Source organism: Galeopterus variegatus, unplaced genomic scaffold (assembly GCF_000696425.1).
Source record: "Galeopterus variegatus unplaced genomic scaffold, G_variegatus-3.0.2 Scaffold4632, whole genome shotgun sequence".
In the NCBI taxonomy this organism is placed as follows: domain Eukaryota; kingdom Metazoa; phylum Chordata; class Mammalia; order Dermoptera; family Cynocephalidae; genus Galeopterus; species Galeopterus variegatus.
In genome coordinates this window covers 59,439-74,212 of record NW_007730743.1, presented here as the reverse complement: position 1 = coordinate 74,212, position 14,774 = coordinate 59,439, and the positions used below count along the sequence as shown (strand labels likewise).

Here is a 14,774-nt window from a genome sequence, read left to right as displayed (position 1 = left end):
CGCGGCGTCGCCGGCCGCGGTACCGGAACCTGGGCGGGCAGCGGCGCCGAGCTCCCCGGCCGCGCAAGACTCGAGCGTGCCCGCGCAGGAAGGCGCGCCCCCGTCGGAAGGCGCCTTGTTGCGACACCCGGGGGCAGGCGGCGCCGGAGACAGTCGGATTCCCTGAATGGAAGGACCCGGTGCGCGCGGGGCTCCACTCCCCCCACGGGACCTTGCGGGGTCCCCTAAAATGGCCCAGCGGCGCAGGGAGGTGTGCGCATTTGAGGAGGAACCGTCACCTTGCATGGTTTTCCGGGCCTCAGGGCCATGGTTTCCTCGCACCGGTCCGCCCGGGACTTCTTTCTCCCCTGCGGACCCCGGGCTGTCGAGGGGGCCGGGTGGCGGCGGGCTGCGTCCCAGCTCCGCCGCGCTCAGCCCCCGTTGCCTTGCAGTGCGCAGCCCGCGATGACTGGCGCTGTGCGCGCTCCATGCACGAGTTCTCAGCCAAGGACATCGATGGGCACATGGTTTCCCTGGACAAGTACCGGTGGGTACCTGCCCGGCCTGCCCGGTGCGGGGTCTGAGCCTTGGGAGGGGAGGCCCTGGCCTGCCTGACAACCGCCGACCCCTTTCCAGGGGTTTCGTGTGCATCGTCACCAACGTAGCCTCGCAATGAGGCAAAACCGATGTAAACTATACTCAGCTTGTCGACCTGCACGCCCGATATGCTGAGTGCGGTTTACGGATCCTGGCCTTCCCCTGCAACCAGTTCGGGAAGCAGGTGCGTGGCCGCCCCGTGTCCCCGGGCCCCGACCCCGCAGAAGCTGGGATGGAGACGAGACAAGGGGAGACAGCGTGTTGGGGGGGGCACCGGGACTGGGCGGTGTCCAGGTCCCCTGCCCGCTCACCAGGATGCCTCGGGTTGCCGCAGGAGCCAGGGAGTAACGCCGAGATCAAAGACTTCGCCGCCGGCTACAATGTCAAGTTCGATATGTACAGCAAGATCTGCGTGAACGGGGATGACGCACACCCACTGTGGAAGTGGATGAAGATCCAGCCCAAGGGGAAGGGCATGCTGGGAAAGTGCGTGGCCCTGGGGGCGGGGGCTGCCCGGCCGAGGGGGGGGCTGCCGCGGCTTCCCTCATGTCCTTGTGCTTATTTTACAGTGCCATCAAGTGGAACTTCACCAAGGTAAGGGGCTGTGGGAAGGTGGGAGAAGAGCTGGGGCCAGGGCCACGTCCAGGGAAGTGCCCCTCCTGCTGCCCCACCCCCCCCATGGTGGCCTGCCCGTCTCTCCCTGACAGTTCCTCATTGACAAGAACGGCTGCGTGGTGAAGCGGTACGGCCCCATGGAGGAGCCCCTGGTAGGTACCTCTTAGGTGGGGGTGGGGTGGGGACAGGGGAAGAGGCCACTCTTGACCCACCTCTTGCCCCACAGGTAATAGAGAAGGACCTGCCCTGCTATTTCTAGTTCCACAAGCGTGTGCCCCCTGCCCGAGCTTCCCGTCTGTGGCCCCCTCTCCCCCTGGAACCTTCCACCCGGCACCATGACAGTCTGTCTGCAAACCAGCCTGCTGGTGGGGCAGACCCGAGAACCTGGCGTGCACCCCCTGCCGGAGGAAGGTCCCGCGGCCCAGCTCACTGGGGCTCGGTGCTCCCCCCACCCCTGGCTACCTTGTGGGAATAAAACATACAGATTGGTCTGCTGTGTTCGCCTGCCTGCAGGGGTGGCGAGGCGGGCTGGGGGCTGTTTGTCCTGGTTCAGGGCCCGTACATGTGTGGTGTTAGCTCCCCAGGCTGGGGTAGGATGGGGGGGGTGGAACTCACTCCACTTGGGGTTCAGAGAGCTGTGCCTGCCCCTGCGTGCTGGGCTGCAGCTCCAATCTGGGCCAGCTGGGCACGGGGCTTAGCTCCTACCCTCTCAGCCCCGCCTCCTGGGCTTGGACAGAGCCTGGCCATGGGCCGGGCTTTTCCTAGAGAAGATAATTCTCCTAAGTCAGTGCTCTTCCTGGCCCAGGGCCTTAACTGAGCAAGCAGCTCTTGCAAGCCTGCAGCGGCCATGAGTGGGAGGGGCTGGGGCGGGCTCACCAGCCAGTCTGGTCTGGTGGAGTGGACACAGATCAGGGTGCCCGTAAGGCAGAGGCCCCCCTCAGATTTCCAGTACACCCAGGGTGTTCCAGAAGCTGGAGGTGGGGGTGGGGGTACTGCAGGGTAGAAGGAAGGGGCTTGGGAGGCCTATGGCCTTCCCCAACTGGCAGCATCCAGGTAATGGGTCCTAGAGCCCACCCCAGTGGCCTTCAGCTGCTTTGCTGGGGATTCCTGCCTACTTTCCCCCTCCCAGGCTTCCCACCTTGTGGCCTTGGACTGAAGTGTCCCTCACAAGTTCTGCCTGAGGCCTGGTGCTCCCCACTGCTTCCGGGAGAAAGTGGCTGGCCTTGGCCTTCCAGACCTAGCCCTCGAGGTCCTGGGCTGTCCCTCCTGCAGGAACCAACACCCCTGAGGAAACCCTGGGAGGAAACTGAGGCACAGAGGCCCAGTCCTGAAGCAGAGGCTCCACAGATGGGGTTCCAGACTGCCACCATGAAAGTCCTGGTTCTGGGTCCTAGGTCCTGGCACGGACCATCCGGAGGCAGCTGTCCCTAGATGCTGGGGTGGGCAGTCACCAGCACAGGAGTGGGAATGGACACTGGAGTGTGCAGCTTTCTGCCCCCAGCTGCTCAACAGGTGGCAGCCACCACCTCTGCCACCCTCACGTACCCCATGTGGCCTTGGGCAGCTGCCCCCTAAATGCCCCTCCTGAAGGGTCACAGCATGCAGCCCTGCCCTTCTTCCCCCGCCCCCACAGGTCACAAGAGCAGACAGTGTGGGAAGTAGGCAAAAGGCACATATATTTAAAAAAAGATCTCTTTACATATATACATTAAAACTCATTATAAATACATAGAAACCAGGAGGCCGCCAGCTCGGCAGCAAGACTGGGGGGGAGGCAATAATTTAGGGAGGAGGCAGGGGAGGAAAAATTGCATATATTAACGGGGGGTTTGCCCCACAGAGCCCCCAAGAAGGCGTGGGGGGGCCCTGAGCACCTGGGGTTTCCTGAGTTTCCAGCTCTTGGGACCACCCAGTTTCACGGATTTTCAGGGGTTGGGGCCTGGGAAGCCCTTGTGAGGTGGGTGGGGTAGAGCCGGGGGGCCCCCAGCCCAGAGCCCCTGCCCATGCCTGGAGGGGGAGGAAGAGGAGAGAGGCCAGAGGGGGCCCGCCCCAGCCCCCTGGCCCCGGGTACTACTGAGCAGAGCCTGCACGAAGCGCTGCTCTGCCAGGCCGGGTATCGTTGAGGTCCCCCAGGCCAACAGCAGCCACGAGGTGGCTTGGGCAAGGCACTGCAGTCGAGGCCTGGGGGTGCCTCTCAGTAGTCGGCAGGGGACCTCGCCCTGCTCGCCACCCACTTCCTAGGAGAGAAACTCCGTGTACCAAGGGCGCACGGTCGGCGCCCAGGTGCAGGGGACCTAGGAGTTGGGGAAGGGCGGGCTGAACTGGATGACGCTCTGCCGCTCAGGACCCCCGCCTCCCGCCGCACTCGCCCCTGCCCCCGCGACGCCCCCCAGGGCGGGCTCGGCTGACCCCGCATGCAGCGAGCGCAGCATGTCCTCCAGCACCTCCTTGAAGTTGATGTCGCAGCCCTGGTGCGCGAGTGCCACAGGGTCAGTGGGGGTGTCTGGGGCGCCCAGCAGCAGCCCACCAGGGCCGGGGTCCAGGGGTGGCGGTGGCGGCGGGAAGGTGAAGCGCGCAGGCAGCGGGAAGGCCTCGGCGGGCGGGCTGTAGGTGAGGTCCAGGACCTCGCCGGGGCCACAAGGCAGCGCGAGTGCACGCGGGGTGGGCGCAGGGCAGCCCAGGCCGCAGCTCAAGCCGAGTGCCTTCCTCCGCTTGACGTCAGCGTCCATCAGCTGCAGCTCCTGCAGCACGCGCCGCACACAGCCCTCGGGAATCTTGATGCCCACTTGCTTCTTCTGGTCCTTGGTCTTAAGGCGCACAATCTGCAGGTAGCTGCTGCTGCTGACGTCGGCCACGACAGCGGCCACGCGGCCCCACACGCGCAGCAGTGCGCCGCACAGCACATAGTGGTGCCGCAGCCGCAGGCCCTGCACGCAGTCTTTGCCCTCCTGCACCAGCCGGCAGTGCCGGTTCCTGTGGGACGACAGGCACCAGACGGGTGGCTCAGGAAGCGCCTCGCTGGCTGCCGCCCCCATGCTCCCGGGCCCCGATGCCCAAGGGGACCCGCCCTCCACCTGCCCTCACCACGCCGTGTGGCTGCAATGTGTCAGCGAGAAGGCGTAGCTGCTCTCCCAGTGCTCCTTGGCCTCCTCTGCAGTGACCTGAGGACATGCATGTGAGCCTCAGCCGGGGCACCAGGGCCTGCAGCTGCCATCCAGCCTGGACAGTGCACAGGCGAGAAACCAAGGCAGGAGCACCCCAAGGCCTGAGGCCCGTAGCCCCTCGCGCCTGCCAGGTGACCTAGGCACTGAGGGCAGGACTGGGGACTGCAGGAGTCCCACAGGGAGGGGAGGCTGAGGCACAGAACCTGGGGCATCCCGTCCTGGGAGACCAGCCCCATCCCTGTCCCTACCCTGTGGAACTTGCGGCGTAGAGTGTCCAAGGTCTCCAGTTGGCTCTGTCGGCCAATGTTGGGCTTGCACACAGTGAAGTGCTTGCCACGGTTCTGTTCCACCAAAAGGCAGCTTGGCTTGTTACCCCGTACCTGGGGATGGGAGAGGGTGAGGCCAGGCACCCACCATGTGTCCCTCGTGGAGAGTGGGTGACCCAGGGACAGGACAAGCCAATGGTAACCAGCACTTTCCCCACCCCCTCTGGTCCTGGGAGCTGGGCAGGTATGGGGTGCAGGCAGCTGCCCACCTTGTAGGACAGGTAGAAGCCATCGTAGGGGCCTGTCAGCTCTAGTGACTTGGCAAACGCCTTCTCCCACTTCAGGCCACGATCCACACTGATCTGCCAGAGCATGGGGGGCATTAGCAGAGTGGGGTAGGGTGGGTTGTGGGCTAGGGGCAGTGGCTGGGGGCCTTCTTGCTTACCTTGTAGAAGACCACCTGCCCATCCTGTGGGTGTCCGGGGGCCAGGAACACCTGCTGGCTTTCCTCGTAGATCTCGTCAATTCCTGGAGCCAGGTCTGGGGAGATGTGGGGTGGTGAGCAGTGTCGGGTCTGGGAACCTTGAGGAGCTGGCTCCTTGCCCCATGAGTCTAACAGAGGCGCCAGAGGCCTGCTGGCCTGGATGTAGCTTGGCCAGTTCCATTTCTGAGCTTTGGGGGGCTGCTAATCCCATGGTGGCATGACCCAAGCTTGACCGGACCCAGCACCGAGGACAGAGAGTGACCCCTTTAGTCTGGGAGCTGCTCATGTCATGAGTGACCCTGAGCGAGTCACAGACAATGTGCACCTCAGTGCTCTGAATGGCTGTTATGGGGATCATGCAAGCAGGGGATTGGCAAACTACACCCACCAGTGCCACTGTTTTTATAAATAAAGTTTTGTTGACATACAGACTGCTTGTTTGTACTCTGTGTTTTTTTGGCGGGGGGGGCAGTTGGACGGTACAGGGATCCAAACCCTGGACCTTGATCTTGGTGCTTTTGTGCAGTGGTCATGAGAAAGACTCTCTGGCCCTTGACAGAAAGGCTTGCCCACCACTGGTTGACAACGTAACATGTGCTTCATGAGGGCCTGGGTGAGTGGGGGGACATCATTCACTGGGTTCCTTTAGGATGAACATCGAGATCACGCTGGGCTCAATGTGTATCTGCGGGCACTGCCTAAGCGCTTCCATCTGATCCACAGCCCCGGGGCCCTCCCTGTAAGTGGCCTGCGGGCTCACCCAAGATGCCCATGTCGTATTTCCCCTCCTTCTTGTCCACCTCAATGAGGTGGTCGAACGTGTCCGAAAAGTACTGGAACAGCGCGTTCTGCTTCTGCACCTCCAGCCCCAGGATGCGGTTGAGGAACTTGCTGATGGAGCAGTCTGTGTGGAAGGGGTGGTGCTCAGGCTGTGTGGGAGCCCCAGGCCGCCCCTGCCCAGGGCCTGCATGGCCCCGCCAGAGGGATCTGTGCCGGGCACTGCACGGAGGACTCACCCTTGTCCACGTCCAGGCAGCCAGACCGGGACTCCCGCCCGCCGATGCCAACCGACAGCAGGCCGTGCTTCATGTCTGAAGTGGGGGAAGTGGGGGCCTCGCAGGTGGTTCCTCAGACTCCCCACCCCTTCCTCTGGGCCCCTGGCTCCTGCCCCAGCAGCCCTGACTGCCCGGTAGCAGGAACCTCCACATGTGGGGCTCACTCTTCCTTTTTCTCCTTTGTTCTGTCTTTGGGGGGCTCTCTCCGCTTCCCTGTGCCCTCAAGGCCTCATCTGTGAGCATGTGGGGAGGGGTCTTTCCACACAAACCAGTCTACAAATCCCGGGCCCCCAAACTGCTCTGGAACCTGCTGATCTCCCACCTTGCCCTCCCAGAAAGACCCTCACGGGACCCCCAGCTCACCCCGGAAGAAGGCGGTGACCCCTCCTGGGTAGCCCTGCGGCGGGGGCATCTTGTTCTCCGTCTGGCTCAGGATGGTGGTGAGGACACAGTGCAGGGCCCGGATGCCGTACTGGGGGGCGAGGCGAGCGACGGGGGTGAGGGTGGAGGAGATCTGGGGAGGAGGCCGGCCTCCCCAGTCCCTGGCCTCCCCACGGTACCTTGTTCTCGAAGTTGTACTTGCTCAGGTCACGGGATTCGGTGGCGCGGCGGTCTCCATGGGTCAGGGCGCCCTGCCGGGGCGGAGCAGACTGTCAGCGCGTGGGGAGCCTTCCCAGCCCCAGCCCCGGCCCCGGCTGCTCACCAGGCTCTCCAGGCGCTTGGCCACGATGGAGGCGAAGCGCCGCTCCCCGGCCAGCTCCGAGATAAGGAAGACGTACTCGGGCGCCGATACCTGGTTGGAGCGGTGAGTGCGTCCTGGACGAAGGCAGAGGCGGCTCTCAGGGACGGCTGCGGGGCGTGGCTGGGGTCGGGGGCGTGCCCAGTGGGCGGGGCGGGGCCGGCTCTCACCGAACTGCTGGATGGCGCGGTCGGCGCTCCAGGGCAGCTCCAGCGTCATGTGCACGCGGCGCCGCTGGTTCTGCACCCGTCGGTCAGCTTGGAGGGAGACGCCTGAGCTGGAGGCCTCCGAGATGATGGCTACGAGCTGGGGGATGCGGGCAGGTTGTTGTGCTGCCTGCCACTCACGCGGCCCAGCCCCAAGCTCCAGTCAGCAGGACCACTTCCACCCAAGGACTTCCAGGGGCGACAAGGAAGCCATAGAGGTCTGAGAGCCCCACAGTTGCAGCCACGCACGTGCACGTGACTGCACACACGCAGATGTGATGCACTTGTGCACATACGTGTCTATGCACACACACGCCTGTGCACACAGGCACACAGACAAGTGGGGGCCTGGGGTCTTCTGTGGCCCCCCGGGGCCGGCAGGGTCCCTCCCCCTGCACACGTACAGCACGTGCCTGCCGCCCCCCACCTTCTCGCCGCTCATGAAGCGCTGCTTCTCCCTGAGGTTCACGTTGTCAATGGACAGGCCCTGCTCCGCCCGTGACTCAAAGGCCACCGTCCCATCAGGCCTGGACACAACCCGGCCTTTCCTCCCAGTCATCTGTGGCCAGAGCAGAGAACCAGGGTACATATGTCAGTGGAGCAGCTGCCTAGGGGCCTGGCCTGTGGGCCTCAGTTTCCCCATCTCCCCATGAGTAGGGGAAGGACAGGGAGCTTGCCAAACCCGGGGCCAGGACTCGACTCTGGCTCAGTCTTGGGCTGCCCCACAGGGATATGTGTTACCTTCACAGTCTTTTAATACTTTTGGTGCCAAAATGGATCCAAAGGGGCGGAGAAGGGGTGGCTGGGTGGGCCAGGCCCTGGACACCCCAAGCATGTACACAGGTGACTGGCAGGGGTGTGCTCACCTCGGCCACCCGCTCAGGACCCCCGAGCTGGTCAATGAGCTCATCCAGGGTGTTGACTGGCAGTTCCTGGCCCAGTGCCCGCACCTTGGTCAGCAGGTCCTGCTTCAGCCGCTCAACCCGCTCCAGGACACCAGGACCCTGCAGGTCCCTCTGCGGGGGGAACAGGGGACCTGCGGGGGGTGGAAGGTCAGGCTGGGACTGTCTAGCTCTGTCTCTGACCAGTGGTGTAACTCTGACCTCCCTTTTCCCAGCCTCAGTCTCCCCACCTGTAAAGTGGGTGTAAAGGCAGCATCTACCCTTCAGGGTCACCCGGGCACACCCTCACCTCGGTCATCTGGGGGGAGCCCGATGGTGTCCACAATAACCACGTCATCGTCCACCAGGGACTCAGGAGAGGAGTTGAAGTCGCTGTCCAGACCAGCATCTGACTCAGTGCTGCTGTCGTCGCTGATGCGGATCACACCTGCTGCCTCGCACACCAGCCTGGGGACTTTGCCCCCGCGGCCCCGTGGCCGCCCTGTTGGGGGGGTCAGGGGTCACCACAGGCTGGACCACGGGAGGAGCAGGCCAAGCTGAGGTGGTTGGACAGAGAGAGAAGTTGATGCGCCCTAAGCTCATGACAACTCCCTGACTGAGAAAGAGTCTCTGGGGAGACCCTGTCCCTCACCTGGCGCCCTCTGCTTGTGTGGTGGGCGCCTCTGGGCCAGCAGCTTTTGGCTGTGATCTGGGTTTTCCTCTTGGAATCCCTATGCCCCCACTGCCCACGAGGGCGAGGTAGGTGTACAGGCCGGTTATAACATCTACACCCAACATCCTCCCATGCCTAATGGGGCAGTATATGCTGGGGGGGTCTCCTGAGAGATTGCACTAGGGGCCTTCCTGACACCATTGGCCTAGTGGGGATGCTGATGGCTGGCTTGACCTGAGGATGTGCCCAGGCCCCCTATAGGAGCCAGTGGTCCAGGGGCCACATATGACGCTGCTGCTATCCAGGCCACCCTGAAGGAGGGTGGGTCCTGGCTCTGCCCCTCACATCTGACTGTGTGACTTCGATTGAGGTACTTGGCCTCTCTGAGCCTCAACAACCTGGCAACACCAGGCTTTTTTTGCTCTCCGCAGCTGAGGAGGGGTTTCTGGGCCCTGCCTGGTGGGGTGTCTCCCTGCCTGCTTGGCAGCCTGTGCTCCTGCGCCTGTGCTCCTGCACCCCCTGCGCCTGTGGTCCTGCAGGTGCCCCTGCCTGCAGGCTGTCTGGGGTGCTACTCTCCGTGAGCACCTGCTCCTCTGCAGGTGGATCCTGGGTGGGGTGGGGTAGAGTCCGTGTGTAGAACCTCCCACTGGCAGCGGAGCCGGGGGCCTGGCTCTGGAGGGAGGAGCTGGGGGGGCAGAGGGAGTGGGAGCAGGCGGCAGCAGCGGCGGGGGCGGCGCTTACGTTTTCTCTTACTGCTCACTCCTCTGTCCCGCTTCCTTTTGGTTGAAGGAAAGTGCTTCTGAATTAGTGACAGAAAGACGCCTCTGAAAGTAAGAGCAGAGTTCATTCTCCTGCGAGGACGGCTGTGCCACTGGCCGGTGGGGGCTTGTGGGGGCGGCCTGTGTGTAGGTTTGCTCTTGGGGGAAGCAGGAACCAAAGCACCAGGGTCTTGCGTGGGTCTGAGGGACCCCTCGGCTTCTCCAGGACAGGGCTGGGCCTTGTGTCAGGGACTCAGGGAGGCAGACCCCAAGGGGGTAGTGAAAGCCAGGACAGAGGGCTGGTCCTGCCCGGCAGGATGTAGCTTGTGGCCCATGGGGCATGCAGCTTTGATGTAGTGGGCAGAGGGGAGCAGGGGACAGGGGAGGGGTCCCGCTGTCAAAGGGCCATGGGTGGGTCTGCCTGCATGCTGACTGCCTCTAAGGGATGAGGGTGGCCAGATGCTCCCAGGATTGGGATGGGTGGAATGGGGTGAAGGAGGTGCTGGAGGGCTTCCTGGCAAAAGCAAGGGACAGATGCCCAACACTGGGGGAGACCTGTCCCCTGGACTGTGAGGAGGAACCAGGAAGGGGCTGTGAAGCCATAGGCAGGAGGGCTTCTGGGAACCCCCCAGGGTGGGCTGGGGGCACTCTCAACCATAGGAAGAGACCAGGGCCGCCAGGTAACCATGAGGGCCAGTCTCTAAAATCTGCAAAGTCCTCATAGAAAGGGCACGGCACCAGGCAGGGACAGGCGGACAAAGCTTCTCTCTGAGACCCTGGGAAACCACCCACTGGCTTCTCTTCACCAGACCAGGCCAGGCCTGGGGTTGGGGTGTGAGCCAAGCCTGCCCAGCTCGCCCCGCCCCATCTGCTGGGGACCCAGGGGCAGGGCCAGGCCACAGGAAGCCCCTGCTGCCCCCAACTCACTCGGCGGCCGAGACAAAGCAGTCCAGGTGCCCGTCGTTCTCGCCCAGCACCTCCCGTGTCCGTGCCTCACCTGTGGACTGCAGCCCGATGACCACGCACTGTGGGGATGGGGCAGGGGGCTGTAAGCGGCTCTGGGACCCCCCACCCACCAGCCCTGCACCAGGGCCCCGGGGAAATGAACCTTCTGGGCCTCGGGGTGATGGCTGTTCCCACCCTCTGTTCTCATCTCCCCAAGAAGGGCCCTGAGCCCAGTGGGGTCTGACCTGCCCAGGCAGCATCCCAGGGGTGCTGGATCCCAGGAAGATGTGGGCAGAATGGTGCCTCCATGGCGGGGTGACCAGGAAAGACAGTGGTTGCCCCCACCCAGGCCTCACCTTGCCACGGGCCAGCTCCTCGCGGGCCAGCTCCACCAGCCGGTGTACCTTGGCAGCAATGCACAGGTACTTGAAGAAGCGCTGGTGAGCTGACCAGAACTGGCCCCACAAGGACTTGCGTGACTCCAGGCCGATCCAGTCGGCTGCCTGCTGGAACATGCCCAGGGCCTCGGCCCACTGCAAGACAGAGCCCTGGTGCTGAGCACGCGGCTGGCCCAGCTGGCCCAGCTGCCCCCCAGCCAACCCTGGGCAGAGCATCCCTAAGCCAGGTGGAATTGGGGGCAGGGTGGTAAGAGTCACTGGCTGCACCTAAACGGTAAAAATGCTAAAAAACCAAAACAGGCAGTGCTGGCAAAGCTGGGGTGACGGTGGCTCAGGCGACACCTGGGTGCAGCGTGAGCCCTGCAGGAGTGGCCATCCACTCTCAACACTTTAGACCAGGGTCTCACGCCCAGGGGACACTCGGCATGACAGGGAGTGCTCCTGACACGGAGTGGGTGGAGACCAGGGACGCTGCTCAGCACCTGCAGTGCCCAAGACGGCCCCACCACAGAGAAGGATTCAACCCCAGTATCCACAGTGCCGAGAGAAGAACCTGGTTTAGTTTAACCTAAAGAGACCATCTGGCATGCAAGCCAGGATGGTGCTCAAAGGCTTATCAGGTGCAAGGTGAGAACACAGGAACCTGTCCAAACACGGAAGGGACACACACAGCCATGTGGACGCTGAACATGGCTATGAGCTCCAGGAACCCAGGGGAGGGCAGGCAGGGCTCTGGCCATGGGCCCATGTTATCACAGTCACGTAAAACCCCCCAATTAGGACAGAATCAAGATGCTGGGCTCCTGCCTAAAATCACAGCGGAGGGAGCATTCTGTAATTTGACACATGCCTGTGGTGTCTTTAAGGACAGGACACTGGTTGGCAACAGTGGCACAATTCTGAGTGACTGGGGGGCATGTACAAGGGGTCCACGCAGTTGGAGCTCCTGGCCACTCTGTCCCTGCCATTCCCACCCCCAGACGCCCCAGCTCACCAGCAGGGCTGCACGGTTGTAGACACACTCAAAGGCCGGGGTCAATGGAATCTCCTCGATGCGGAAGGTGACACCAGAGAAGCTGAGCTGGCGTGCAATGTACATACCACTGACCTTCATGTCCATGGCCACAATCTCCATGGCGCCCACTCCCCTGCAAGGACACAGGCCACCTGAACACCACCGAGGGGCTGACCCCGGAGGGTGAGTCAGAGCCAGGCACGTGGACTGCAAAGATGGCATGTGCAAACGCTCTGTGGCCACCCACGAGGAACAAACTGCAGGCAGACTTGAGCGGGAGGCAGGAATGGCCACCCAGAGCCTGGGGGCCTGGTGGGGAGGGAGCTTGTTCCCTTAAAAGCCACAGAAAGTGACAGACAATGGGCCGGCCTGTGGCTCACTCGGGAGAGTGCGGTGCTGATAACACCAAGGCCATGGGTTCGGATCCCATATAGGGATGGCCGGTTTGCTCACTGGGTGAGTGTGGTGCTGACAACACCAAGCCAAGGGTTAAGATCCCCTTACCGGTCATCTTTAAAAAAAAAAAGAAAGTGACAGGCAAGGAAAGGATGTGATCTGTCTTTTAAGATCCCTATGGGTGCAGGTGGAGCGGTCACACCTGATGCCAGGCCTTGGGTGCAGCGGGCAGGGAAGGGCGCTCACCTCTTCTCAATGGCGTGCAGGAACTCATCGAAGGTCCGGAAGGGTGTGCCCTCACCCCAGATGCCCAGACGGCTCATGTAGATCATGTTCCGAGGCTCAGAGGCACCTGGGGCAGGTGTAGGAGGCATCGTCAACTCCCCTGGCCAGCCAGGAGGCGGCAGCTGTGCCTGTGAGGCCAGGTGGGGCCCCAGGAATGGACCAAGGGCCAGGTAAGAGGGCCTGAAGCTCTGCAATGTCCCCAGGCCAGATGGCAAAGGTGAGCTCCATCCCTGGGCTGGGCTGCAAGAGACTAGAGCAGGCACCATCAAGCCCCTGCCCCCAGCTGCAGCCCCCACCTGTGGCGCTGGCGTAGACCACCCGGGCTCGGGGCAGCTTGTTCTGAAGGTCCAGCACGGCCTTGCCCATCTTGGTGGAGCTGGCGTTCTTGGCTTTGTGGCATTCGTCAAACACAATCTGGGGCGGCCAGGATTAAGGAATGTTCTGGAAGGATGGCAGGCAACCCCAGGGTCCCAGGCCCTGACCTCCCAAATCCACACTTTCCTGGCTCAGGGCAAATGCCCTTAATTTAAGCGCTCAAACTCCAAAAGCCATGCAGGTGGTGCACTCAGGGTATGAGACCCCCATACTATGGCTAGATGTACTATGCCCAGGACAGCTCATATAAAGTAGACTGTGTCAATACACAGGTGCAAGAGTATACAGAGAAAAGGGGGCCATTCATGGGGGGTGGGCTGCATCCACTCAGGGGTGCTCTGACTGCCCTAGAGTTTGCAGGACGTTGCCATCGGGGAGGTGGGTCAAGGGTACTGGGCGCCTCTCTTCTGTTTCGTACAAGTTACATGTGAGTGTACAGTGATCCTGTGTAGAAAATAATACTGAAGAAAAGATGTGAAGGTGCTCTCAATACGTTAAGGAGAGGGCTGGCCAGTTAGCTGGTTAGAGCGCAGCCTTACAACACCAAGGTCATGGGTTTGGATCCCCATACCAGCCAGCCACCAAAAAAAAAACATTAAGGAGAAAAAAGCAAGTTAAAGAAAAGCAGGGCTGGCCGGTTGGCTCAGCTGGTAGGAGTGAGATGTCATAACACCAAGGTCATGGGTTTCAGATCCCAGTACTGCCAGCTGCCAAAAAAGAAAACAGAAAAGAAAAGCATACCAGATAAAGGGTTGACAGAGGAAAAACAGGCACACACAAGGTAAGCCCCTGTGTTAGGTGCCCAGCACACAGCTTGTCGAGAGTATGACACTGACATTACTTCCTGCACGAGGTGGACATAGGGATGTGCTATCTGGGCACCCTGGGTGCACCTGTATCCTGCGGTTTCTTCCTCTGGCAGGCCTGGATTGTCCTGTACTTAAGTGTTTCACTGAACAAGCCAAGCTGTGACCATGTCCTCATGTGCACAGACACAGCAGGCCAGTGGCCCTCATCTGTTCTGCGGACAGGGTGCAAGGAAACTTCTGGGACAGTGCCAGGACTAGACGTCCAGCTTGGATCCAGCCTCAGGCATCGGTCACCCCACTTCAACAGCGAGCACTGACGACAGGGCTGTTTATATCACTGAGAGGCTGGAAACCACCAGAATGTCCCCCCCATAGGGAAACCGCTGAATCGGGCATGACACGCAGGAACAGGAAGAAAAGGGGACGTGGGGCTGGGTGCTCAGGACAGCCTCAGGGGGACAGGCATTGAAGGGCAAGCTGCAGAGGCTCTGCTCCCGCACTGCTAGCCTGGCTGGCCCCACACCCCATCCCGGGGAGCTCCAGGGGGCCTCCAAGCTCCAAGGGGCAGAGACCCCAGACCCTGCTGCTGGTGGAGAGTGAGCAACTCAGAGTACCCAGGACGGTACCTTGCATGCAGCTGTCTACAGGTACCTGTGTGGGGACCCCAGGACAAGCTCTGGCCACTCCCTTATGGTGGCTGCTTTTGGGGGAGGAGAGAGGCTTGGGGGAGACCAAGGAGGGTCTGCTTTTGGGTACTGCTGGCAGAAGAACATACTCTGCAGTATGTGAGCAATGAAGCAAGAAGAAAGTCCAAGTTGGGGAGGGAGTGGCAGTGGGAAGGTGCATCCAGCTGTCTGAGCTGGCAGGGTCCACCCTGAGAGGTGACAGTCCTGCTACTGCTTACACCTCACTGCGCTCCCCGCAGAGCACAAGATTATCGAAAGGTTTTAAGAAACAGCGATGGGGGCCGGCCCGGTGGCGCACTGCGCTAGTGCGCCGCTTGGGAAGCGCGGTGGCGCTCCCGCCGAGGGTTCGGATCCCACATACAGACCGGTTCCCGCTCACTGGCTGAGCGAGGCGCGGGGGCAACACCGAGGGTTGCGATCCCGTTGCCAGTCCCGGTCCGGTACGGGG

At 62.2% G+C, this 14,774-nt stretch overlaps 2 protein-coding genes across 2 annotated transcripts in view; one reads left to right on the top strand and one right to left on the bottom strand.

Annotated features, from left to right (window-relative positions):
• Positions 1–1,538, top strand: part of LOC103603492 (phospholipid hydroperoxide glutathione peroxidase, mitochondrial-like) — a 7,754-nt gene extending 6,216 nt beyond the window's left edge. The window contains 7 exon segments of the mRNA XM_008588020.1: positions 2–179; positions 432–526; positions 616–760; positions 911–1,062; positions 1,146–1,170; positions 1,284–1,343; positions 1,418–1,538. Coding sequence (XP_008586242.1) covers positions 2–179; positions 432–526; positions 616–760; positions 911–1,062; positions 1,146–1,170; positions 1,284–1,343; positions 1,418–1,450 — 688 coding nt within the window. The 3' untranslated portion in view covers positions 1,451–1,538.
• Positions 1,539–2,845: 1,307 nt separating this feature from the next.
• Positions 2,846–14,774, bottom strand: part of SBNO2 (strawberry notch homolog 2 (Drosophila)) — a 36,378-nt gene continuing 24,449 nt past the window's right edge. Inside the window, exons 11-30 of the mRNA XM_008588011.1 lie at positions 12,753–12,870; positions 12,418–12,523; positions 11,755–11,908; positions 10,719–10,895; positions 10,345–10,442; positions 9,401–9,483; positions 8,297–8,488; positions 7,972–8,141; positions 7,533–7,664; positions 7,070–7,205; positions 6,864–6,976; positions 6,721–6,792; positions 6,524–6,632; positions 6,122–6,196; positions 5,866–6,009; positions 5,067–5,161; positions 4,891–4,983; positions 4,604–4,735; positions 4,276–4,352; positions 2,846–4,164 (exon numbers count right to left, since the gene is read on the bottom strand). Of these exons, the coding sequence (XP_008586233.1) occupies positions 3,486–4,164; positions 4,276–4,352; positions 4,604–4,735; positions 4,891–4,983; positions 5,067–5,161; positions 5,866–6,009; positions 6,122–6,196; positions 6,524–6,632; positions 6,721–6,792; positions 6,864–6,976; positions 7,070–7,205; positions 7,533–7,664; positions 7,972–8,141; positions 8,297–8,488; positions 9,401–9,483; positions 10,345–10,442; positions 10,719–10,895; positions 11,755–11,908; positions 12,418–12,523; positions 12,753–12,870 (2,955 nt within the window). The 3' untranslated portion in view covers positions 2,846–3,485. The remainder of the gene's footprint in view (positions 4,165–4,275; positions 4,353–4,603; positions 4,736–4,890; positions 4,984–5,066; positions 5,162–5,865; positions 6,010–6,121; positions 6,197–6,523; positions 6,633–6,720; positions 6,793–6,863; positions 6,977–7,069; positions 7,206–7,532; positions 7,665–7,971; positions 8,142–8,296; positions 8,489–9,400; positions 9,484–10,344; positions 10,443–10,718; positions 10,896–11,754; positions 11,909–12,417; positions 12,524–12,752; positions 12,871–14,774) is intronic.